At 37.7% G+C, this 26,017-nt stretch overlaps 1 protein-coding gene across 2 annotated transcripts in view; it reads right to left on the bottom strand.

Annotated features, from left to right (window-relative positions):
- Positions 1–15,927: 15,927 nt before the first annotated feature.
- Positions 15,928–26,017, bottom strand: part of STAG2 (STAG2 cohesin complex component) — a 73,311-nt gene continuing 63,221 nt past the window's right edge. The window contains exons 29-33 of one of the 2 annotated variants that reach the window (XM_065900907.1): positions 25,266–25,455; positions 25,066–25,176; positions 21,468–21,594; positions 20,406–20,483; positions 15,928–15,951 (exon numbers count right to left, since the gene is read on the bottom strand). In XM_065900907.1, coding sequence (XP_065756979.1) covers positions 15,928–15,951; positions 20,406–20,483; positions 21,468–21,594; positions 25,066–25,176; positions 25,266–25,455 — 530 coding nt within the window. The remainder of the gene's footprint in view (positions 15,952–20,405; positions 20,484–21,467; positions 21,595–25,065; positions 25,177–25,265; positions 25,456–26,017) is intronic. The other variant, XM_065900908.1, reaches the window with a different exon arrangement.

Below are 26,017 nucleotides of genomic sequence, written 5' to 3'. Positions count from 1 at the left end.
GCAAAAAAAAAAAAAAAAAAGTGTTCCCCTGAATACAAGAATACTGTATCCCTGGACTGAATTGCTTTGGCTCCGACTTAACTGCCTTTTTAAAAATTGAGATATAATTCACATACCATAAAATTCTCCTATTTAAAAATTAAAATGTACAATTTGGGCTTCTCTGGTGGTGCAGTGGTTGACAATCCGCCTGCCAATGCAGGGGATATGGGTTCGAGCCCTGGTCCGGGAAGATCCCACATGCCGCGGAGCAACTAAGTCCGCAAGCCACAACTACTGAGCCTGCACTCTAGAGCCCATGAGCCACAACTACTGAAGCCAGAGAGCCTAGAGCCCGTGCTCCGCAACGAGAAGCCACCGCAATGAGAAGCCCACGCACCGCAACCAAGAGTAGCCCCCACTCGCCGCAACTAGAGAAAGCCCGCGCGCAGCAATGAAGACCCAACAGAGCCAAAAATAAATAAATAAATTTATTTTAATAAATAAATAAAATGTACAATTCAATGTTTTTTTTTTTAGTATATTCACAGAGTCGTGTAACCATCACCACAGTTATTCTTTGGGACATTTTCATCACTCCCCTCCAAAAAAAATTCCATACCCATTAGCTGTCACACCCTCTTTCCCCTCACCAACCACCACCATCATCCACTGCCAACCACTTCTCTTTTCTCTTATAGATTTGCCTTTTCTAAATGGTTCATGAATGGAATCATCCAATATGTGGTCTTTTCTGACTGGAGTCTTTAACTAAGTATATTTTCAAGGTTCATCCATGTTGTAGCATGTATCATTACTTCATTCCTTTTTTATGGATGAATAATATTCCGTTTGTGGATATGCCAAATTTTACTCATTCATTCATCAGTTGATGGACACTTGGGTTGCTTCCACGTTCTGACTATCGTGAATAATGCTGCTGTGGAACTACTCTTTTTTTTTTTTTGGCCATGCTGCGTGGCTTGTGGGATCTTAGTTCCCCTACTAGGGATCGAACCTGGGCCCCTGCAGTGAAAAGAACCAAGTCCTAACCACTGGACAATCAGGGAATTGCCTGGAATTACTTGTAATGAGTTGCACTTTAGCATTACACTAGTAGCTTACACTGAGGGATATCACAAGAAATATACTAGAAATGTGAGATTTTTGACAGTAAGTAAAATTTATTGCCCAGGATCCTATTTATAAGAATTCATAAGAGTTAAGCTTAATCTGAAAAACTGGTTTTGTTTTAGATGCTTAGAGACACTGAATCCTGTAACTATTTTTTCACTCTTGGTGTTCACTTTAGAAAGCTTGGAAACAAGTTTATGGCCCACTTCTAGCAGGTATACAGGACCTTGATTTTTTACTTGTAATTGTCTTCTAGCCTGATTGCTTGCTTATATTTATATTGTTGTATTATCCTTTTTTGAAAAGCATGGGGTATAAACATTAGTGGCCATTTAGCCCCCTCTACAAGTCATGACTGAACAGAAACAAGGCCTTGAATATTGAGAGAAAGCAAACTAGAAGTCATTTGGGCAAGAGGACCATATGCACATCCTCTTAAATTTCAATAACTGCCTTCAAGGCAGAGGTGGAAAATTGTAAGTTAACAAGACATAAATAAAAAAGTCATTTTACCTTTATCCACATTTTCTAAACTGGGATCCTAGAAATAGTAGAAGTTCTTCAGTTAAATGTTTTCTACCAGAGATTCAAACTACCTATGGAACTCATTTGTTATTTTCATCCATTTCACATATAGGGGTTCCATGTACAATTTCAGTTTACAAAATAGTTCTAACATGTTTGAAAATCCCTGGGAGTGAGAAAAACAAGAGACAGGTAGTTGGAAAACTTGGGTTTGCCCTTAACTTGCTTTGTTATTCCCTGGGCATGCTTTCTTCTGTGTAGAACGAGGTGAGTTGGATTAGAAATTTCTGAGGTTCTTTCCAGCTCTGCCACTCTATCATAAGTCACAAAAATTAAATAGCTTTCTGAATGCAGCCACACTACCAATTATTTAACAAGGCAAAATCTTATTTAAATAGATTGCATTGATTTAAGCTTGAGGAATTCTGCCGTAGGGGAAGTGAATAAGCCATTAGTGGTGTTCTTGTTGCTTTTTTACTTAAACTCTTGAATTAAAACTGTATGTATTTTTTAAAACAATGGTAAATTAAGTGGTCTTCCAAAACCGTATACTGTCTGCATACGATCGGTGAACTACCTAGTCTCTTTATTTGGTACTAGGAACAGATTGTTAACCTTCCTTGTTTCCACGGACCACATAGTCCCAGCTTAAAGCTAGGGATAAGTGATTCTTTCTTCCCTCTCCCTCTCTTCTTCTCCTCCCCTCCTCCACCCTTCCTCTCTGCTCATTCCTTCCTGTTCAACATTTTGCTATGGAGATTTTCAAACACAGAAGTTGAAAGATTTCTACAATGAACACTCATATACCCACCACCTGGAGACTACAGCTAACATTTTAACTACACATATCTATCCATCTAATCCAGCTCATCCATGAATTACTCTTATTTTTGGTATGTTTTGAAATAAGACAGAAGTTCATTTCACACCTAAACACTTCAGTATAAATATTAACTAGAGTTAAATATTTGTTTATGGTTTCTGTTATTAGGTAAAATATAAATAACGTGAAATGCACAAATCTTAAGTCTAAGCATTTGAGTCACACAGGACAAAGTTTATCTATCACCACATATTGTTCGCTTGTCTCACTGTCCAGTCAATCCTGGCCTCTACACAGTGGAGACAACCACTGTTACGATTTTTTCCACCATTTCTTTTTATTGCTGAGTCATATTTACTGTATAAATATACCTCGGTTTACTTATCCATTTTCCTGTTGATGGAACTTGGGCTTTTTCCAGTTTGGGGCTATTATAACTAAAGCTGCTATGAATATTCTTGTTCAAGTCATTTTATAGACATATGCTTTCACTTCTCTTGGGTGAACACCTAAGAGTAGAATTGCTGGATCACAGGGTATGTATGTGTATGTTTAGTTTCCTAAGAAACTGCCAGACCTTTTTCCAAAACAAAATAGCAGTTTCACTTTCTCCACATCCTTGCCAATATTTTATGCCGTCAGTCTTTTTGATTTTGACCATTCTGGTGGGTGTGTAGTGGTATCTCATTCTAATTTGCATTTCCCTCATGACTAATACTATAGAACACGTTTTTCATAGGTATTTTTTTTTTCCCATTCGTCTATCTTTCATGGTGAAGTGTGTGTTCAAATTTTTGCCCATTTTTATTGGGTATTTCTTTCATTTGAGTTGTCAGGAGGTTTTTTTTTGTTGTTTTTGTTTTGTTTTGTTTTATTGGAGTATAATTGCTTTACAATGGTGTGTTAGCTTCTGCTTTATAACAAAGTGAATCAGTTATACATATACCTATGTTCCCATATCTCTTCCCTCTTGCGTCTCCCTCCCTCCCACCCTCCCTTTCCCACCCCTCCAGGTGGTCACAAAGCACCGAGCTGATCTCCCTGATCTCCCTGTGCTATGCGGCTGCTTCCCACTAGCTATCTACCTTACGTTTGGTAGCGTGTATATGTCCATGCCTCTCTCTCGCTTTGTCACAGCTTACCCTTCCCCCTCCCCATATCCTCAAGTCCATTCTCTAGTAGGTCTGTGTCTTTATTCCTGTCTTACCCCTAGGTTCCTCATGACATTTTTCCCCTAAAATTCCATATATAAGTGTTAGCACGTGGTATTTGTCTTTCTCTTTCTGACTTACTTCACTCTGTAGGACAGACTCTAGTTCCAACCACCTCACTACAAATAACTCAAATTCATTTCTTTTTATGGCTGAGTAATATTCCAGTGTATTCTGTTGTTTTTGGATGGAGTGTCCTATAAATATCAATTAGGTCCATCTTGTTTAATGTATCATTTAAAGCCTGTGTTTCCTTATTTATTTTCATTTTGGATAATGTGTCCGTTGGTGAAAGTGGGGTGTTAAAGTCCCCTACTATGAATGTGTTACTGTCGAGTTCCCCTTTTATGGCTGTTAGTATTTGCCTTATGTATTGAGGTGCTCCTATGTTAGGTGCATAAATACTTACAAATATTATATCTTCTTCTTGGATCGATCGCTTGATCATTATATAGTGTTCTTCTTTGTCTCTTCTAATAGTCTTTATTTTAAAGTCTATTTTGTCTGATATGAGAATTGCTACTCCAGCTTTCTTTTGGTTTCCATTTGCATGAAATATCTTTTTCCATCCCCTTACTTTCAGTCTGTATGTTTCTCTAGGTTTGAAGTGGGTCTCTTGTAGACAGCATATATATGGGTCTTGTTTTTGTATCCATTCAGCCAATCTGTGTCTTTTGGTGGGAGCATTTAGTCCATGTACATTTAAGGTAATTATCGCTATTTATGTTCCTATTCCCATTTTCTTAATTGTCTTGGGTTTGTTATTGTAGGTCTTTTCCTTCTCTTGTGTTTCTTGCCTAGAGAAGTTCCTTTAGCATTTGTTGTAAAGCTGGTTTGGTGGTGCTGAATTCTCTCAGCTTTTGCTTGTCTGTAAAGGTTTTAATTTCTCCATCAAATCTGAATGAGATCCTTGCCTGGTAGAGTAATCTTGGTTGCAGGTTTTTCTCCTTCATCACTTTAAATATGTCCTGCCACTCCCTTCAGGCTTGCAGAGTTTCTGCTGAAAGATCAGCTGTTAACCTTATGGGGATTCCGTTGTATGTTATTTGTTGTTTTTCCCTTGCTGCTTTTAATATGTTTTCTTTGTATTTAATTTTTGACAGTTTGATTAATATGTGTCTTGGCGTATTTCTCCTTGGATTTATCCTGTATGGGACTCTCTGTGCTTCCAGGACTTGATTAACTATTTCCTTTCCCATATTAGGGAAGTTTTCAACTATAATCTCTTCAAATATTTTCTCAGTCCCTTTCTTTTTCTCTTCTTCTCTGGAAGCCCTATAATTCGAATGTTGGTGCGTTTAATGTTGTCCCAGAGGTCTCTGAGACTGTCCTCAGTTCTTTTCATTCTTTTTTCTTTATTCTGCTCTGCAGTACTTATTTCCACTATTTTATCTTCCAGGTCACTTATCCGTTCTTCTGCCTCAGTTATTCTGCTATTGATCCCATCTAGAGTATTTTCAATTTCATTTATTGTGTTGTTTATCATTGTTTGTTTCATCTTTAGTTCTTCTAGGTCCTTGTTAAATGTTTCTTGCATTTTGTCTATTCTATTTCCAAGATTTCGGATCATCTTTACTATCATTATTCTGAATTCTTTTTCAGGTAGACTATTTCCTCTTCATTTGTTAGGTCTGGTGGGCTTTTATCTTGCTCCTTCATCTGCTGTGTGTTTTTCTGTCTTCTCGTTTTGCCTATCTTACTGTTTTTGGGGTCTCCTTTTTGCAGGCTGCAGGTTCGTAGTTCCCGTTGTGTTTGGTGTCTGTCCCCAGTGGCTAAGGTTGGTTCAGTGGGTTGTGTAGGCTTCCTGGTGGAGGGGACTAGTGCCTGTGTTCTGTTGGATGAGGCTGGATCTTGTCTTTCTGGTGGGCAGGTCCACGTCTGGTTGTGTGTTTAGGGGTGTCTGTGGACTTATTATGCTTTTAGGCAGCCTCTCTGCTAATGGGTGGGGTTGTGTTCCTGTCTTGCTAGTTGTTTGGCATAGGGTGTCCAGCACTGTAGCTTGCTGGTCGTTGAGTGAAGCTGGGTGCTGGTGTTGAGATGGAGATCTCTGGGAGATTTTCGCCATTTGATATTATGTGGAGCTGGGAGGTCTCTTGTGGACCAGTGTCCTGAAGTTGGCTCTCCCACCTCAGAGGCACAGCCCTGACGCCTGGCTGCAGCACCAAGAGCCTTTCATCCACACGACTCAGAATAAAAGGGAGAAAAAGTAGAAAGAAAGAATTAGTAGAAGAAGAAAGAAAGAAAGAAAGGAGGGAGGGAGGGAGGAAGGGAGTAAGGAAGGAGGGAAGGAAGGAAAAAAGAAAAGATAAAGTAAAATAAAGTAAGATAAAATATAATATAAAGTTATTAAAATAAAAATATAATTATTATGGAAAAAAATTTTAAAAAAACAACAAAAACGGACAGATAGAACCCTAGGACAAATGGTGGAAGCAAAGCTATACAGACAAAATCTCACACCGAAGCATACACATACACACTCACAAAAAGAGAAAAAGGGGAAAAATCATAAATCTTGCTCTCAAAGTCCACCTCCTCAATTTGGGATGATTCGTTGTCTATTCAGGTATTCCACAGATGCAGGGTACAGCAAGCTGATTGTGGAGTTTAATCCGCTGCTTCTGAGGCTGCTGGGAGAGATTTCCCTTTCTCTTCTTTGTTCTCACAGCTCCCAGGGCCTCACCTTTGGATTTGGCCCCACCTCTGTGTGTAGGTCGCCAGAGGGCGTCTGTTCTTCGCTCAGACAGGACGGGGCTAAAGGAGCCGCTGATTCGTGGGCTCTGTCTCACTCAGGCCGGGGGGAGGGGGGGAGGGAGGGGCACGGAGTGCGGGGCGAGCCTGAGGCAGCAGAGGCCGGCAGGACGCTGCACCAGCCTGAGGCGCGCCGTGCGCTCCCGCAGGGGAGTTGTCCCTTGACCCCGGGACCCTGGCAGTGGCGGGCTGCACAGGCTCCCCGGAAGGGGGGTGTGGATAGTGACCTGTGCTCGCACACAGGCCTCTCGGTGGCGGCAGCAGCAGCCCTAGCGTCTCATGCCCGTCTCTGGGGTCCGCGCTTTTAGCCGCGGCTCGCGCCCGTCTCTGGAGCTCCTTTAAGCAGCGCTCGTAATCCCTTGTCCTCGCACACCAGGAAACAAAGAGGGAAGAAAAAGTCTCTGGCCTGTTCGGCAGCTCCAGACCTTTTCCCGGACTCCCTCCCGTCTAGCCGTGGTGCACTAACTCCCTGCAGGCTGTGTTCATGCCGCCAACCCCAGTCCTCTCCCGGCGCTCCAACCGAAGCCCGAGCCTGAACTCCCAGCCCCGCCCGCGCCGGCGGGTGAGCAGACAGGCCTCTCGGGCTGGTGAGTGCCGGTCGGCCCTGATCCTCTGTGCGGGAATCTCACCGCATTGCCCTCCGCACCCCTGTTGCTATGCTCTCCTCCGCTGCTCCGAAGCTTCCCCCACTCCGCCACCCACAGTCTCCGCCCGCGAAGGGGCTTCCTAGTGTGTGGGAACCTTTCCTTCTTCCCAGCTCCCTCCCACTGGAGCAGGTCCCGTCCCTATCCTTTTGTCTGTGTTTATTCTTTTTTCTTTTGCCCTACCCAGGTACGTGGGGGGGTTTCTTGCCTTTTGGGCGGTCTGAGGTCTTCTGCCAGCGTTCAGTAGGTGTTCTGTAGGAGTTGTTCCACGTGTAGATGTATTTCTGGTGTATCTGTAGGGAGGAAGGTGATCTCCGCGTCTTACTCTTCCGCCATCTTCCCGGAAGCCGTCAGGAGTTTTTTTTTTTTTAATATATCCTGGATATCAGTCCTCTTAAAGAAATATGTTTTGTATTTTCTCCCACTCTATAGCTTGACTATATATTTTCTTAATGGTGTCATTTCAGTAGCACAATTTTTAAATTTTGATGCAGTCTATTTTATCAATTTTTTCTTTGGTAAATATTGTTATCTATGTCCTAAGAAACCTTTGCCTACCACCAAATAACAAAGATATTCCCCTCTGTTTTTTTTTTATTTTTAAGATACTGATGATGTATTTTCCTTTCTTTAAAATAAATTTTATTTATTTATTTTTGGCTGCGGTGGGTCTTCGTTGCTGCGCGCAGGCTTTCTCTAGTTGTGGCAAGCGGCGGTTACTCTTTGTTGCGGTGAGTGGGCTGCTTACTGCGGTGGCTTCTCTTGTTGTGGAGCACGGACTCTAGGCACACAGGCTTCAGTAGCTGTGGCTCGCAGGCTCTAGAGCGCAAGCTCAGCAGTTGTGGTGCATGGGCTTATTTGCTCCACAGCATGTGGGATCTTCCCGGACTAGGGATTGAACCTGTGTCCCCTGCATTAGGAGGCGGATTCTTAACCACTGTGCCACGCGGGAAGTCCCTCCCCGCTGTCTTCTTTTAGAAGCTTTAGATCTATATTCCATATCAGATTGATTTTGTGCATAGTGTGAGATGAGGGTTGAGGTTAACCAGTTATTCCAGCACCATTTTATCCAGTAAGATAGCAGAATATAAAATTAAGATACAGAAATGAATAGCCTTCATATACACAAGCAATAATAGGGGAGATAATGGTAGAGGAAAACCCCATTCAACTTGCAATAATGAAGATAAAATACTTAGAAATAAACTTAACAAGAAATGTGCAAAACCTATGTGAGGAAAACTTTAAAACGGTCCTGAAAGATACAAAGCAGACTTGAACAAATGGAAAGATACCGCTTGTTCTTGAATAGAACAGCTTAACATCATAAAGATATCAGTTTTCCTCGTGTTAATTTTTAAATGTAACGCAGTAAAATACTAAAAAGTAGTTGCAAAAAATGACAGAACTTCTCACTGTCAGCCTGGATAACCACATAGGAGTGACATCCTAACCTAGAACAGCTACCCTGGATTATAGAAGAGCAGAAAAAAACCCTCTTACGTAAGCCACTGTATGTAAGCCATCGTTGGAGCTTAACAGCAGGGTATCCTGCACCTAGTACAGATCAGGTACCTTAAAGCAGCATGCTGCCAAACAAAATAAAGTATTTGGCATTGCCCAGTTCAGAGGTGGCCATGGAGAATAAAGAACAAGGAAAAACTTCCAGAAGGAGGATAAGGAAGACAAAGGATAAGGAAATCCCATCCAGAGAGCAGAACGAGAATCTGACCAAAGGACTTCCTCCACTGCCATCCTTCTTTCTTCTGAATGCGGGTCATTGTGGTTATTCTGTCCATGCTGCACTATTCTATATTGGGTGTTAGAGGATATCCATCTGTATCTGGACCTGATGGAGAAGACTGAGCATAAGGCAGAGAAACTAAATTTTGAGTTGCATGTAGTAACTGGATAGGACTTTGGATTGTTTCCCATGGGGAATGGGGCAAGCACGTCCTAAGAATGGCAGGAGAGATATACACGGATGGCCAGAGGGGAAAGTCTGAGGCAGAGAATGTCAGTGGTCAGCCAAAATCCATTCCTCCCTTCTTCCTGGGCTACATTTTCCAGCCCCCTTGCAAGTTAGGTGTGGCCATATAACAAAGTTCTCTCCAATGAAATGTGAACAGAAGTGATGTGTGCAATTTTCAGGCGCACATCCATGATCTTTCCCCACCTCCTGTGGGCTAGAATGGCGATGACCAAACAACCTGGGAAACCATATATTAAAGATGTCAGAGTTGCCTGCCATGAGCCTGTGTCTTTCAACAACCACATAGAGAAAAGGCACCTGCCAATTTGGAAGAGCTGTCCTGAATTACTACCAGCGGGAGAAAATTTATGTATTAAACCACTGAATCGCTATTGAGTCTCTCCTTGCAACAGCTTAGCCTTCTGAAGTTAATACACAGGCCACTGGGGCTCTCAGAGCAGACAATTCTTAACAAAAGGCTTTTGAAGGTGCTAAAATCCTAAGAAATGCCAGCTAAACCTTTAAATGCTATGGAAGGGCCAGTTAAATGTGTCTACACTTATACTGAAACTTGGTACAAAGGACACTGGTCCCAAGAGATTTAGAATCAGAAAATGAATCTGACCCAAACAGGTTTTGGCAGGCGTGAAATCGAGTGCCACGCTCTGCTCCAAGCTTAATCTTAACACCCCATCCAAACCTCTCTCAACTCACTACCAAAGCCATTTGCAAAGGAGGAGATGATGAAATTGGTTGCTTCACTAACAAGGAAATCACTGGCAAGTTTCCATGTGGCATAAGCCAGACCCTGACAGCTATGGAGGTTGGGGGCTTCATATAACAGAAGTTCAGGCTATGGGAAAGCCACATGGGAACACCCTTCTGTCGGTTCCCTGAGAGATGGCTGCCAAAGAAAGGCATCCTCAGAACTCCACCAAAAGGGTGCGATTCTCAACCTGCCATCAATGAGTTAGCTTGGGGTACAGAGCGAGAAACTGTGATTTGGAGGAAACAAAGCTCTGTAGATAGGTTAGAGAGAATATTGGTAAGGAAATCCAGCAAAATGAAGGTCACTAGGACTGGCACATGGAAGAGTTTCATTGGAGTGGTAGGAAGGAAGGCCTGATTGGAGAGCTTTCAAGAGAGAATCGGAGAAGAGGAAGTTCAGACAGCAAAAGGAGAAAAACAGGGCAGTGGCTAAAGGGAGATGTTTAATCCAGGGAATGCTTTTTTCCCTAGTTTTGAAGATGGAAGGTTTGCATGTTGTTAGGAATGATCGAGTTGTGGGGAAAACTGATAATGCAGGGAGGGGAGAGAGGGAAATCCAGTGTCTTTGATACAGGGACAGTTTCTCCACTGTAACAAAAGGAAATGCAGTGTATACAAATAGAGGCAAGTAGCTGGGTACATTTAGTATCACAAAGATGAAGAGAGGTGGTTTAAGAGCATGCATGCACCGTGGAGTCAGATGATGGGTTCAATCTAAATTCCATCACTTTTGAGTTACGTGCCCCTAGGCAAGTTGATTTAACCTGTGCATCATTTCCTTATCTGTAAAATGTGGATAATATCAACTAGAAATCTGATGCAAGAATTAACTACCAGTGAAGCGCTTTGACTAGTTTGGCATACAGTAAACATCCAACAAATATTGGCTGTTATTTCCTCAAAATTAGTTATAATTTTGCTATTAAGTACTGTAAAATTATTTAAAAGCTAACTTGCCAAAGATTCACTAAACTCCTCCCACTTATCCTGAACTTAAGATGGAAGAGGTAAAATAAAAAGCAAGTAAACTTACTGTAGCTGACCCTCCATTTTAAGTTTGCACGATCAGCCCCAAACTGACTTCTACTGAGGAACCTACTTCTCAGGAATTTAATACAACTACACAACTGAAACTGTAGGGAATGTATTATTTTTCTCAATGGTAGAATAAGGCCTAATGTGACTAATCCATCATATTAGTATACAAATCAATTTATTACAGCTCATTTAAAGGCACACTACTACTATTATCTTGGATACTTGCCAATTCTGAGAACACTGCATTTAACAATGAAGTGACCAAAGGTACAGCTGTGAATGCCCTTCTTCTTTTTTAAAGCTGTTGTGAGGTAGTGGGTGGCCAACTATCTTCCAGTTTTGCCCTACCCACCCTTAAGTGGCTACTAAATAGTTCTTACACCCATGATGGCCACTTTTTAAAAAATTGAAGTACAGGTGACTTAGTGTTGTCCATGATGGTCATTTATGCTGTCCCCTTTGCCTGGAATTCTCGGCCTTGGTCACCCTGCCCCCATTTCACCTAGCCCACCTTTCAGCTTTTAAAATTCAAGTCAAGTAGCAGCTATATTCATAATAGTCAGAAAGTGGAAACAACCCAGATGTCCATTAGCTATTGAACAAATAAACTATTGATACACAGTATGGATAAATCTCAAAAACAGGCTGAGTGAAAGAAACCTGGCACAAAAGGATATTGTATGATTCCATTCATATCTAGTTCTAGAACAGCCAAATTTTATCTATGGTGGAAAGATAAACAAGAGTTGTTGCAGAGGGGATGAAAGCAGAGATTGATTGGTAAGGAGTACAAACGAACTTTCTGGATTGATAGTAATGTTCAATATCTTTGATAGGGGTTTGGGTTAAACAGCTGTAAGCATTTGTTACAACTCAGCAAATATATACTTACAGTTTGTGTTTTTCATCATATATGAGTTTTATACCAAAAGGAAAACATGGTAAATATTAAACTCCTAATGATAAATGCTGGAATATTTAGGGGATAGTGTACCCATGTTTGCAATTTACTTTTAAATTACATGAAAAAGACATATTGATAGATGGATATATGGTAAAGCAAGAATGTAAAATGTGTTCACTGTAAAATTCAGCGTTGCTGCGTGAAATTTTTCATAGTAAAACGCTGAGGGAAAAACTCAAGTGTCAGCCTTATAGGAAGCCTCCCAGAGCATACCCACCGTTAGTTGCCCCTCCTCTGGGCTCTCATAACACCCAGTAAAAACACTGAACTTACCCCATTTTATTAGTTCTGCATCTGCACCCCAACGAACTGTAATTAACTTGAAAACAAAGTCTGTCTTCTTGGTCTCAGCAGCTAGCACAAGGCCAGGCACACAGTAGACAGTAAGATTTGTTGACCTGAAGTGATGCTTAGTGAACTCATCTCCTAGTTTCCTTATAATCAAAGACCTTGGCTCATTTTCTTTTGCTGAATCATTACAGCTCCCAGAATAATCTATCTGACCTGGAATTAATCCATGTGAATCCTTACAAGTTCCCTTTTTGGCAAGATTTTGAAGACATCGCTTCTGGTTAATCCTACTCCTCTTCCCCAGTCTCTCAACTTTAAAAACTATTAACTAGTAACTATCAATGTGCTCAGGGCTCAGATTTAATTTATACTCTTTACAGAAGCCAGCTGGGTAGCATATTAAGGACTATGTTGATTCATACTACTCAATTCTATAGCCACCTGGACTCCTTAAAGATGCTCCATTTCCTCACCATGGCACAATGAATATGTGCCATTTTATCTTTATGCAATTATCTATGTAATCCTTATGTATCAAATAGTTTCAATACTGCCAGGACTTAATGCAGCCAGACTGTCTGGGCTTGAGTGCCAACCGCATCACCTACTAGCCATATAACCTTGCCCAAGGTGTTTTAACTTTTTTGTGCTTCATTTTCCTCACGGCCTCCTGATTTAAAAAAAAAAAAGTCGAGGGACAGGGGTGGTGTAGGGGAGGGGGGATGATAATAACATGTTTCACCTGTTGTCATGAGCCTTATTAGTAAGTTACTGCATGTAAACCAAACAGTGCCCAGCTTTTAGCTGTCATTTATTATGTTCAGTTCCACATCACGAATGGCAGAAGACTGGGCTTATAATATCTACAAAGTAGCCTAAACGACCAGTGTGCCAGTGTTACATTGATATAAATCATTTTTTAAGAGTACAATGAAGGGTGGTGACTATAGTTAATAATACTGTATTGTATATGTGAATGTTGCTAAGAGAGTAGATCTTAAATGTTCTCACCACATACACAAAAAATGGTAATTATATGAGGTGGTAGATGTGTTAACTAATCTTTGTGGTAATAATTTCACAATATGTGCATGTAACAAATATTCATGTTGTACACTTTAAACTTACACAATGTTATATGTTAATTACATTTCAATAAAGCTAGGGGGAAAAAAAGGGTACAATGCAGGGAACTCCTTGGCGGTCCAGTGGTTAGGACTCGGTGCTTTCACTGCCATGGCCTGGGTTCAATCCCTGGCCAGGGAACTAAGACCCCACAAGCTGCGTGGCACAGCCAAAAATTTTTTAAAAAATTAAAGAGTACAATGCAAATCTTAACACGTTGAAGACAAAGAGTTTTCAGTAAGAATTCAGTTAGTAAATTCTTTTTCAATTATGGGCTTTCACTCACCTCCAAGCATCAGTCCCTTATCGAAGGGAGGTTTTACACACACACAAACTCTTTCTCTCACTCTCTAGCTCAGCACACCCTGCTGGTTTCCTTCCTAGCACTTATTACAAGTTTAATTATTTTATTTGATTCTTTCCTTATTTGTTTGCCACACTAGATCTACGAGGGAGGGACCCTGTCTATCTTGTTCACTGCTAGATCTCTAACACATGCCTTAGCACATAGCGGGCACTCAAATGTATCCTGGATGAACAATGCAGATATTTTAAAGAGCGTTTAACTCATACCAGATAAAAATTAAAGTAATAATGGTCACAGGTTTCTATTTTAAAGTAATAACCCAATTAGGGATTTAGTCTCATTTAAAAAAAGTATGATTTATTAAAAATATAAAATGGCAATGTTTTCTATAAATTATTCCCACCCAAACATGTTAAAAGATATAACAGGTACACTTTCTAAACCATTTATAGCCACCCTCCTCCTTCAATTACAAAAGATAAAACATACAACATACTGTAGGTTTATTTTTATTCAAAAAGTTACTGTCTCAAGACATAAATACAAATCAGAAAACAGTACAATTAGGACAATAGAATGTGGAGGACAACAGGTTAGAGTAATATATAAAACATTTTTAGCTGGTTGAAAACAAAGCTGTAAGAACTGCTTTCACAAAGAAGTACTCCTTTCAAGAGTGAGAAAAAAAATCAACTTAGGTTTAAAATCATATATACAGTCCTCTCAGCAGTTCTAGTAAATGCAGTGGTGTGAAAAACAACATAGGCAATACTTTTTTGCACATAACAATATTTGTTGATGGAAAATCTGTTAGACAAGTCTGACTTCATTTGTTATTAACCATGATTTAATAAAATAATTGAATTTTATCATGATCTTTAGCTAACCTATGGTTTTTGGCTACCACAGCCCAATGCTTGTTGATTTCTGACTCTAAGAACTGGAAGCCTTTTGGTATTCACCCATCTGAAGATATTCTTGTATTGCAAGCATATTAAGGCATGGAATGATTAAAATAATATACCTCAAGAACTGAGAGACGACTGACAAAAGATAGATACACATGTAATATAAGTTAATATTTTGTTTTAAACGATGTCTAGCTGCCTAAGCCTCGCAAAATGAGTTGATGTCAAAATGGCAAGTAGCCACTTTCTGTTTTAAACTAATTTGTGAAAGGACATAAAATGAAGTTTAAAGCTTAGCTTTCAAAGAATATTATGGGTTATGAATTCTATTATCCCATCTAATTTACATACAGAGGAAATGTACTGTAACCTGTTAGAAGTATCTTTAACCTGAAGACTGCTTGCAAAGACAGATAGATAAAACAATATAAAATACAAATTTAAAAATCATTTTAAAGCATGAACACTCATGCTTTTCTATTTTTAAACATTGTTAAACTTTCAATATATTTCTGAAACCTCATAATTTTAAGTTGGAATTTAAAAGTAAGAAAAAACTAAACAAACTGCGCAATTATAAAATCAGCACCAATTTATATATATATATAATTTTATTTAAAATTTAGATCCCTATTCCCACACTCTAATAAGCTGTATAATTTTTGTTTAGAATTTTTTCTGCAAACATACTACAATAAGCTTCTTTTATTTGGAGACAAAATACAGTGGCACTACTGGAAGGAATATCACAACATTACATTTTTATCTTAAAGGACAAGCAAACTTTCAGGGTTGATAATGGGATAAGCATGTTTGAGACTGGTTACCTTCTGGCAGTTCACTGCATCTGGGTATTTCTGAAAAGTATAGAGAAGCTCTTGGATTTTAAAAATATCTTAAAATACATTTTAGATGAAAAAATTGTAAAAGTTCTGCTTATAAGTTTACTTTTCTCCACAATTACAATATTTTAAAAGAAAGCTTTGTTGATTGATGTTTCAAGCATTTAAATTTAGAATGCTAAAAACAATTCTATCCTATAATTTCAGGGTAGGGGAATAAATCCATCCTTAACTTTGTTTCTTGGATGTAAACAGAAATCCAGCAGAGGTCACCATTACTTAGTACACCCAGTAAATAAATGTGAGAGGATTCATGTCTGTACCAAATGCCTCTTCAGATTGTTATATTTTCTTTAAAAAAAGCATGAAATAATTGATTCAAAAGCCAACTAACAGCGCATAAATAAAATATTTACTTTCTAAGAAAAACTGTAGCTTATCATCAAATTGTTTACTTGTCCTTTACTTTTTTCAGGCAAACAAAACTGCCCCTCAAATGCACTTGATCTTGGTAAGTATAAGCACGTCATATTCTCCTTAGAGAAAAATCTGTACAGAATTTCACTGTATCTACCACACTTTATTTTAAAATTTCCTCTTCCACTTAGAAAATGACTTCACCACAGATTTAATTGTGTACTGGTATTAAAACATTGACACCCCAAGAACCTAATGAGAGAGAGGAAAAAAAATCTTGTTAAAATTGTCACTCATTTCTTTGTAAAATATATTACATTGATACTTGGTAATATTAAGTTTAATAACATGCTAAAACCCACTTTGAAAAATTCCCTTCTCAGATATATAATTCTAAAATTATAATTACCATTAACATATAATGAAATAACATCAGGCCTAATCACAATGCTACTTACCTCACAAATATAACTAAAAGCAAAGATCATGTCTCATTTATATGTTTATACACACCCCTAATGCCTAGATAATGCCCTGAACATAGGCACCCGACATTTGTTGAATGAACAAATGAATGTGCTTCTTGACATACACTTCTGGCACAAGATGTATGGCAAACTCGGTCATTTGCACTGTGAAGTGGGTATAGTTTTTAAAAAGGCCTTTGAACATGCAGACCAAAAACATCCAACAACAATATAAATATGTAGAAAATAGGAAGCTTTCTGGGTGAATGAACAGGACTACAAATTTTAAGAAATCAAATAAGTAAGGTAAAATCTGAGCAAATAAAGTTATATTGATGCTTTTCATTACATTTCAGTTGGGAAAAGAATGTTAAGTAAAATCTAATAATTACTTGTCACTAACTTAAAAAAGTAAAAGCAGGTAATAAATGGAGCAACTCCCTCTCGTTCATTAAATAAGAATAAGATATAACCTTCAGTTGTATATACTAAAAGTTAGGCTCTTCAATTAAAATTCCAGCACTTACTATGACAATTAAGTAATATTTTAAAATACTATAATAAACTAGTAAAAAACTGATATTAGAGTCAGAGGTAATGAGCTAAGACTGAGTTTACAAAGGGCTCTTGTAAATTATTATACCTCACTTTAACAAAAGTCATAGAACTCACAAATTGTTCTGATCTGAATTGAAGGAATTGTGTATTTTCAGACCAGAAAACAAATATCTATCTCATTGCAGGCTCATTGTAGTAAGTTATCAAGTAAAGTGTTTGGAATCCCCAGTAATGAAAGCAATAGAGAATTAATGTACCCCATTTCTTACCTGTCATCCACCAAAACCACCACCACTACTCACCCCTTGCCCGCCCCCACCCAAGTTTCAGGGTTCTCCTTTTTTGGTTAGAGTCAGAGTTTGGGTGATTAGAATGTTTCCACCAAAGAGGCCTAGGTGATACGTGATGTTTAAAGATCCCTTCTAGCCATAACACTCTGTGACTCTGGGTAAAGGAAGATCTAATGGTGAATGAAAGGATAAAATCTTAATTAGCAATTTTAGTGTAGAGTGTGGCATGAAGATGAACTCAAGTTCTTTCCAAACCAAGTGCCTACCTAGAAATGGCCTGAACAGGTTTTTTTCTTTTCTCCTGTGTTTGTACAGTCTAGGTTATAAGTAGATTCTTCTATTAGAACAGTTAAATTAGCTCAATTATACCAAACCCTTCTTTTACCAATTTTATACTACAGATAATTCTAATAAGAGTCTCAACACAGAAGAATGATATTAGTGATACTTATTCTCTTTCTGTGCTAACATAAGCTACACCTGTTTCTGGTGTTAACGTTAATAACCACTTAAGCACATACTTTAAAAGTACCAATAGCAAGCTTTGGTGTGTTGAGACAATACTGGCCCACTAGTAGCAGAAAGCAACCACTGGCACAATGGGATAAACCAATGTTGACACTGTTTCCAAATATGAAACTAAATAAATCATAAATCTAGAATGTTGTGTATATGCAACCCAAAACTGATCTGCTCAGAGTTTTCCTATTACCACTTCTGAATTACATGGATAACATGTTACGAAAAACACATTTAGGATTTATTTAGTATCTATACTAGGATGCTAGTATCTATAGTAGGATGCTTTGGGTTACTTCACTTAAAATTAGAGAATCTTAGAACTGAGTATAAAAGGATTTAAAGTCCCAATTTTACTATTGTTTTGATGACTCATTTATCACAGGCTTGAATAAAAACAGATGTAAGCTATTGCAGAAAAGCAAATGCAGATTTTTACATTTAAAAATTTCTATTATTCCACTTCTTAAATTATTGTTGAGATAATGAGGTAAAGTTTAATGTATATTTTCAAACAAACTAGTATTAACTTAAATATATATACATGGTTAAAGATGTCTAAAGATACCTGAACTTTTAAAGATACTGAGCACTCAGTTATGTGACTGCTGCCATCATGTGGTAATACTATAAAACTACAGGTACAGACGCATGTGCTCATTTTCCCAATTTTAGAAGCAGCAGAACTATCCCCTTAGTTATAACATATTCAATAAACACAAGAATGCCAAAATTTTTCTATAAATAACAAATAACTATTAGGTTCCTATCTCTGGCCTCACTCAGATTATAGTTTTCCCTAAATGTTAAATGTCAAAAATATACACACATTTACATTGCTGTTCAACTACTGTAGTAACCTGAAGTGAAGGGCACCTTTTTGCAAATCTAGTAAGAGACTAAGGAAACAAATGCCTACAGTTTTCCTGACTTTAGATGAACACATGAAAAAATAAGATCTTTGCCCACATCAATTTTGACTACAGTTAATCATTCCAATTCCTAAAATATTTTTCTTGGTATTTCTTCCACAGTAGAGGCAGCATGAGATTTTTAAATCAAAAGGAACTCAGGTCAAATTACTACTCTGACACTAAAGTTGTATAACTCTGAGCAAGTCACTGAAACACCTCTTCAGTCCAAGTTTGCTTGAGTGTAAAAGTGGGATCCCACCACCTTTCTTACAAGGTTGCTGATTAGATCAAACTAAATCGTGCCTAGCATAGTGTCAGGCACATAAGTTTTCAAATACCAGCTTCCATCCCTTTTCACCTCAAAGTGATAGTACAGTTGGACTAGAATACAAACCCTTTGAGAGCAGGGGGAGCATCTTATTCATTTTAGTACCAATTTCCAACTTGATAAACTACAGAATTAATGCATTTCATTATATCTGCTTGAAAAGATTCTCTTTTATTCCTCATCACAATCACTACCTAAATGTTTTATTTAACGAACTGGAAGATACATACTCCTAGATTATCAGGGAAACCACATACTTCAATAGGCACTTAAACTACAGACTTAAGGGTAGGCCTAGGTCACCTATGTTACTCAAATTACGGTCTTGTTAGAGATGCAGAATGTCAGGCCACACTTCGGACCTACTAAAGCAGAACCTACATTTTAATAAGATCTCCAGATGATTCATATGCACCTTAGAGATTGAGAAACACTGGTTTAAAGGATCCCAAGGCTTGTCCAAAGATTTCTATACCCGCTGATCTATGAAATATTTGTCTTTTAGCTCAAATAGCTGGCCTTATTAATATAAACATGTTAGCATGAGTTAGTTTGTCAAAATTCTTCCAAGAGCTATCTGAAAGCAGATTATGAGGCAAGAAGAGGGCAAGGAGAGAATGGCAGAGATAGGGGCACAGAAGGCAGGCCTCAGAGGATGATACAACAGTCACCTGAGGCAGGAGGTGTTAGAAAGAAGGAGCATAAATGGGTAGACACCTAAAAGTGAGATAGAAGGGCACTTAACCGATTTATTAATTTGACAAATAAAACTAAATACCTACTAAGCTAGGCAAAACTCAAAATGAATAAAATCATCACTGCCTGGAGTTCAGTCTATTGAGTGGAATGTAATATCTTATTTCACTACACCAATCTGGTAGTTATCAAAATAGAAGTATATACAAAGTGTTATGGGAACTGAGAATAAAGTATCTATCTAAAAAGGTTAGGAAAAACTCCACAGGTAATGTCCAAACTGACTACTGAAGAAAGAATTCAATACGAGTTAAAGGAAAGGGGCAATTCTGACAGAAAGAAAAGCTTTTACAAGGTCATGGAGTCATGAAAGAGCATGGTGTGTCTGAGAGAAACTATAAGATTTGAACCAAGGCATTCTCAGGGAGAACATGGTTAACAGGGACTGATAGAAGAAACACAATTGACAATACCTAACAATAACCAATTATCTCAATCCCCTTATCTTTATTACCAAAGCCTCTGTTCAAGTTCTATTTTTCACCATGCCTTCATATTATGATTATGACTATTATGATTATTTTTCTTCTCTTTCATCCTATCCAAGGAAATCTTTCTGAAACACAATTCTGATCATGCCGCTCCCTCATTCAAAATCCTTCAATATGTAACTCAAGCGTACAGGAAAAGTCCAAATTCCTTAACATATCATGTCCCAGTTGGCAAGGGATTCAAAGGCACTTTGAATCTGTTACCACCACTGCATAACCCCTCCCCAACCCTACCCCAAAATCCCTCCTGACTGCCTCTTTTCCTCCTGTCCAGTTGTTTTTATCCATTCTCAATGTATTGTCCCAGCTCTTCAACCTCAGGCTTAGGGACTGCCTATTACTTTTGATTTTATAATCTTGAGGCATATTTAAATTAAACCTACTGATTCATCCATAATTGAAGCTGGATCAAAGAAATCAGGCTTCAGTTCTGTTCTCTCTCGTCTGTTCTTTGATGGTGGCTAAGGGAGAAAAAAGGAAGTCAGTTGACAATTGTCATACCTATAATAAGCCAAATAGTAACTGAAAATATTGAAATTATCATTAAGTGTTCACATGGTCCATGTAATTGCAATTGTACCCTACAATATTTCAAATGCTATATATTCAAACTACAGACTGTTTAAACATGCAAAACCAATTCGTTCGTGGAAAATTATTCTTAAAGATGAAAACTGGAAAACCAATTTTTTTGTTTTACTTTAAAAATGTCTCCCTCAACTTTCCTTTCAAGATACCGAATTACGCTATTCTGAAGAGAAGCCATATTTAATTATTTCTTCCCTTTAAGGAGAATATACCAAGGTATACTGAGAAACAGAATCAGAAGACCTGGCTTATAATGAATCTCAGCTTTACTGCTTACTAGTTTTGTCTCCTTGGATAGGCTGTCTAAGCTTCAATATCCTCAAGCCTTTCAACCTACCTCACAAAGTTGAATAAGCTGTGTGGCAAAATGAAATACGTACAAGCATTTTGTATACAATAAAGCCCTAACTGTATATATGATGTAATTATCAAAGAATATACCCTCATATATATTAAATTCCCAAGTTTAAGTATTTTACTTTATTATCTGATACGGCAGTTGATCTCAATAACAGGGTAAATCATGTTAACAATGTATTATTTTGATAATGGTAAAAAGATGGCAAATTATAAGGTGATATTATACTTAGTATACTATTAAGCAAAATAAATCCTTTAAATCTATATATTCCTAAATTAATCTGAAAGTTCATCATCTTAAATTAGGACCTAACACCCCCACCAACTTCACCCTCTTCCTCAATCCCTTCTCATGTATCTAAACTCCTGGCAACTATTTTATTTAAGAATTTTGCAAAACTTACTTTTCATAGCAAGTATTTCTCTCCTCTAGTAAATATCCAACTTAATTTCCAAAAAATCTAAATAGAAAATCCTACAGAATCATTGTATCTTACCAAGTCTATATCCATGGTGTCGAAATCCATCCCCTCATTAAGATCTTCAATCCTCCCTTCTGAGGACATCATAACATCTTCAACGATTGGCTCTTCATCATCTTCCATTAGGCTTGTACCACGCCGACTAGAGAAATACAAAACAAGGTCAAGATCTGAACCAAAGTTGTGACTATTAATATATTGGCAGCAACTATGTGGCTCTGTCTATTCAAGTGTAATGGAAAATGATGGAATTAAAGGTCAGGGAAAATGATTGATTAGGCATTGATCATGTCATCAGTGATGTCAAAACCCCAATGTCTAAAAATGCTAAGGAGTTATGTTTATTCGATATTACTTCAATACATTTAGCTTGATAGTTCTGATATCCCATTTAGAAGTTCAATGAGAATTTCCCACATGGGAACAGACAAGATACCTCAAATCCTTTTTGAAAGTAGGCAGGGTATAAATTAATAAACAAGTATAAAACAGAGACCAAAGAAATGACATTTTCAGAATACACGTATTTTCATGAACATGTTAATTTTACCCATCACTCACTCAGTACCTAAAATGTACCAGGCACTCACTCACTCATTCATTCACACAGTGCCTACTATGTGACAGGCTTCTACTGTGTCCTATGGATACAAAATAAAAGATGAATAAGACATGGTTCCTGCCCTCAAGGAGCTCACAGTCTACTCTGGGAAACAGAGAGAATTAATTATGACAAAGTGTGATAAATATTTCAAGAGAAATATGCCTTTAGTGATATAAAGATATACTGAAAGAAGAGATTAATTCTCCTTCAGGAAGAAATGAGCAACATCTATGCTGAAACTTGCATTCTGTATCCTATAAAACTCAAAACTGAGACATATATAGAAAAGTAAAATAAAAATTAAGAACAAAAATTCTGTTATCACATTATTATAAGGAAAAAACTCAAATTTCAAGTTCACAAATTAGCCCAGATCAGCATAAAAGAGTCAACATAATAGTGAAATTGAGGGTGACTTCTTATTCCCCAGTTTGGATAACATTTCCTTCTTTTCTCACTCATTTAAAGATTCCACCTCAAAAATCAATTATTTATTGAATTCTTGCTTACAATTTACACAATACCATGTTGAGTCTTAAAAGATAAAGATAGCAAGACGTGATGTCTAGTCCAGACTACCTGGACAAATATGCTGACAATGGTCCCTATTTCCCAAGAGTTCTGGATAGTAAATGACAATTTTACTATATTTGGTGGAGGCAACTGTGAAGGGGATATGTGTGCTCTGGGGACCATATATTATAGAAAAACAGAAATTCATTCTGCACTTCATTTGAAGTATAAGAAAGATATATGTGATACAAACCATGAGAGAGAGAGAGAGAGAGAGAGGAGAGAGAGGAGAGAGAGGAGAGAGAGAGAGAGAGAGAGAGAGAGCAAGAGAGGGAGGGAGAATTTGGAAGTATTTTCAGTTATAGGGCAGATACCATTACAGAACCAGTGTTGTAAAACAAAAATATTTTAAAGTCTCAAGCAATAGAACACTTATGGTACAACACCCAAAAGGATCTTCTAGTAATAATTATTTAACTGGGATAATTTCTTAGTCACCTGAGGAAGTTTATCTCTAAGAAGAATTAAAACTAACTACAAACATTGTATCTATATGAGACGATGGATGTTCACTAAACTTGTAGTAATCATTTCAGGATGTATGTAAGTCACATCATTAAGCTGAACATCTTAAACTTATACAATGCTGTATGTCAACTTTATCTCTATAAAACTTGAAGAAAAAAAGTTAATCAATCAATCTACAAACAAAAGAATAATGATAAATGGTACTGAGTAATGAGATGCTGTGGAAGATCTTGGGCACCGGTGGGAAAGTTTTCAGGGGAGACATTAAGGACCAAATGATTGCATAGCAGAATTCTGAAGTGTTTGGACTGGTGACTGGTCAGAAGCTAAGAAATCACTTGTTGAATTCAGCGTGAAATAAGAACATATATTAAAGGGAATGTGGCTATAGAAACAGAATAGGGGACAGAATCAAGAGATAGTATAGAGAATGAACATATTAGACATACTCGGATCAGAATCTATAGATGTGATAAAGTATACCTTGTCTGTAGAGGTTCTTAACACCACTACAGATAACTAAAGTGAATTTAAGTAGACTACCACTCATGTGGTAAATGATCATTTCTTAAGAAATATAGGTAAAATTCTCATCATTCAAGAACCAATAAAATGAAACAAAATATAAATTTAAAAAAGGTAACAATTATTATCTCCCAGCATTAAAACATATACCACATTATGTTACAAATACAAAGCTTTCAAACTAAAAAACTTAATCAGAATCATCAGATCTTCCCCCTTTGTACCAGTCATCTAAAGACTACTTATATGCCATTTCTTTTGGAGCCAAAGCTAATAAAGATTTATAAAACTCTCATACAGATTCCAGTAAAAACAAAGTATTTGAAAATTAAACTACAATTTTTTTAGCATTGGACATTTATTCATTAATGAACATTTACTTAGTACTTTTTTATTTAACTTAGTACTTTTTAATGTGCTGAGCACTAACAGGAAATGAAAGTAGTCCCTATTAAATGGTACAAACTATTATGTATAAAATAAGCTACAAGGATATATTGTACAACACAGGGAAATGCCAATATTTTATAATAACTATAAATGGAGTATAACCTGAAAACCTGTGAATCACTAAATTGTACACCTGTAACTTATATAATATTGTACATCAAGTATACTTCAATTAAAAAAAGAGAAAGAAAGAGGTCCCTGCCCTTAAGGGGCTCACAGTCTAGAGAAAGGGACAAATTCACAAACAAATTACAATACAATGTGTAAGTGCTATAAGAAATAGGAGTATACACAGTGTTGTGGGAGCGTAGATGACATCACAGCTTCACATAAGGAGACACCTGAGCTTGTTCTTTTATGATGATTTTACCAGTTGCCAGGGAGTAGGATATGATACTAAAATGTAGGCAGGGGCCATATTTAGAAAGATCTTGCATGCCATGAGCTAAGGAGTTTGAACTGTATCTTGCAGGCAATGGGGATCCATGGAAAGGTTTTAAGGAAAAGAATTACATTATCAGATTTTTATTCTAGAACAGCAATTCTTGATGGCAGTGTGAATGATGGAGTGGTGGTGAGGGGAGTGAGGGAAGGGGTTGGTGAGAGGATAAATGGGAGATTTGAGGGAAGAAAACGAGTTAGAAAGCTAATATAATAGTTCAGGTGAGAGATGAGGGCCTGAACTAAGGTAGGGATCAATTAAGATGTAACAAAACTGAATTTTTAGCTATAGTTCTGTGTACCAAAATAAACAAGGATTCATATTTAAACTTTTCCAACAGATCAACCTATGATCAGTCCTTTAGCTAACTAGTTAATATTTAACTTTAAGTTTTTATTTTCTGTTGGAAAGACCAATTTTTAGTTCCTTGATTATTTCAGCTTAGTTACTCTAGAGAGTTTGCTGAAATCTTTAGATAAGGCACACATTAAAATATGTTAAAATGAATTAGTGAACTTCCTGTACTCAGACAATAAGGCACTCTCACTTACATGGCATGCTGAAGATTAGTTCGCAGTTTAACATAGCTCATTGCTGCTCTCTCCTGCTGTTGCCTTGCTTCCTCTTGTTGTCTTTGAGCTAACATCCATGTTACCTGCGTGCTTCAAGGAGAATTTTATTCTTCTTTAACTTAACTATTTTCTATGTAATTAATAAAGTTATAGTACAGAAAATGATCAAATGTACTTACTTATAATCAAGAGGAGTTTGATGATGTTCAGTCTGCATTGGATAGACACTCATGAAACTGTCCTCAGGTCGTAATCTTTTAGGCTCTCTCATAATTGTTGAGGTGAGTTGTGGTGTCTGCATCATAACTGGGGTGTGCAGTGTCTGTTCTCTGCTTAGCCACATACTGTCACTACTACTGCTTTCTTCAGCTGAGAAAGAAAATTAACAGCAATGAAGTTCAGTCACTAATTTTGATTAACCAAGTGTCTGATACAATGTGTTCAGGTCAAAAATCATCTGTTTGCTCTCCACATGCTAGAGCTTGGAACAGAAGGATACAAAGGTATGTAAGGTGCAGTCCCTGCCATGCCCTTACAGCCTAGTTGTGGAAAAAGAAAACACAGGCAATTATAACACAGTGTGGTAAGTGCTAAAAGAGACGGAAGCACAGATAGAATGAGAACAATGAGAGGGATCAGAGCCAGCTACTCAGAAGTTACTTCTGACTAGAGTAGATACTGTGTGGACTGTGAAGTCTCCCAGGCAGGGGGGAGGACATAAGCAAAAGCACCGAGGCATGAAACAATGACTGAACCATACTAATTTACTGATATTCAGCAATTTTTGACCTGCAAAAATAGTAATTTCATATGGTTCAAACTAAGAGTTTAGTACTCCTGGAGTAGACGGCAAAAGGTAAGGCTGAATAAAGAGGCAGGTATCAATTTATGCAAAGTCTTATAAGCTGTGCTAAGGTGACAGGGAAGCAAT

This window comes from Phocoena phocoena, chromosome X (genome assembly GCF_963924675.1).
Source record: "Phocoena phocoena chromosome X, mPhoPho1.1, whole genome shotgun sequence".
Taxonomy (NCBI): Eukaryota; Metazoa; Chordata; class Mammalia; order Artiodactyla; family Phocoenidae; genus Phocoena; species Phocoena phocoena.
Note: the sequence above shows the minus strand (reverse complement) of the source record. Positions and strands in the feature narration are given on the sequence as shown.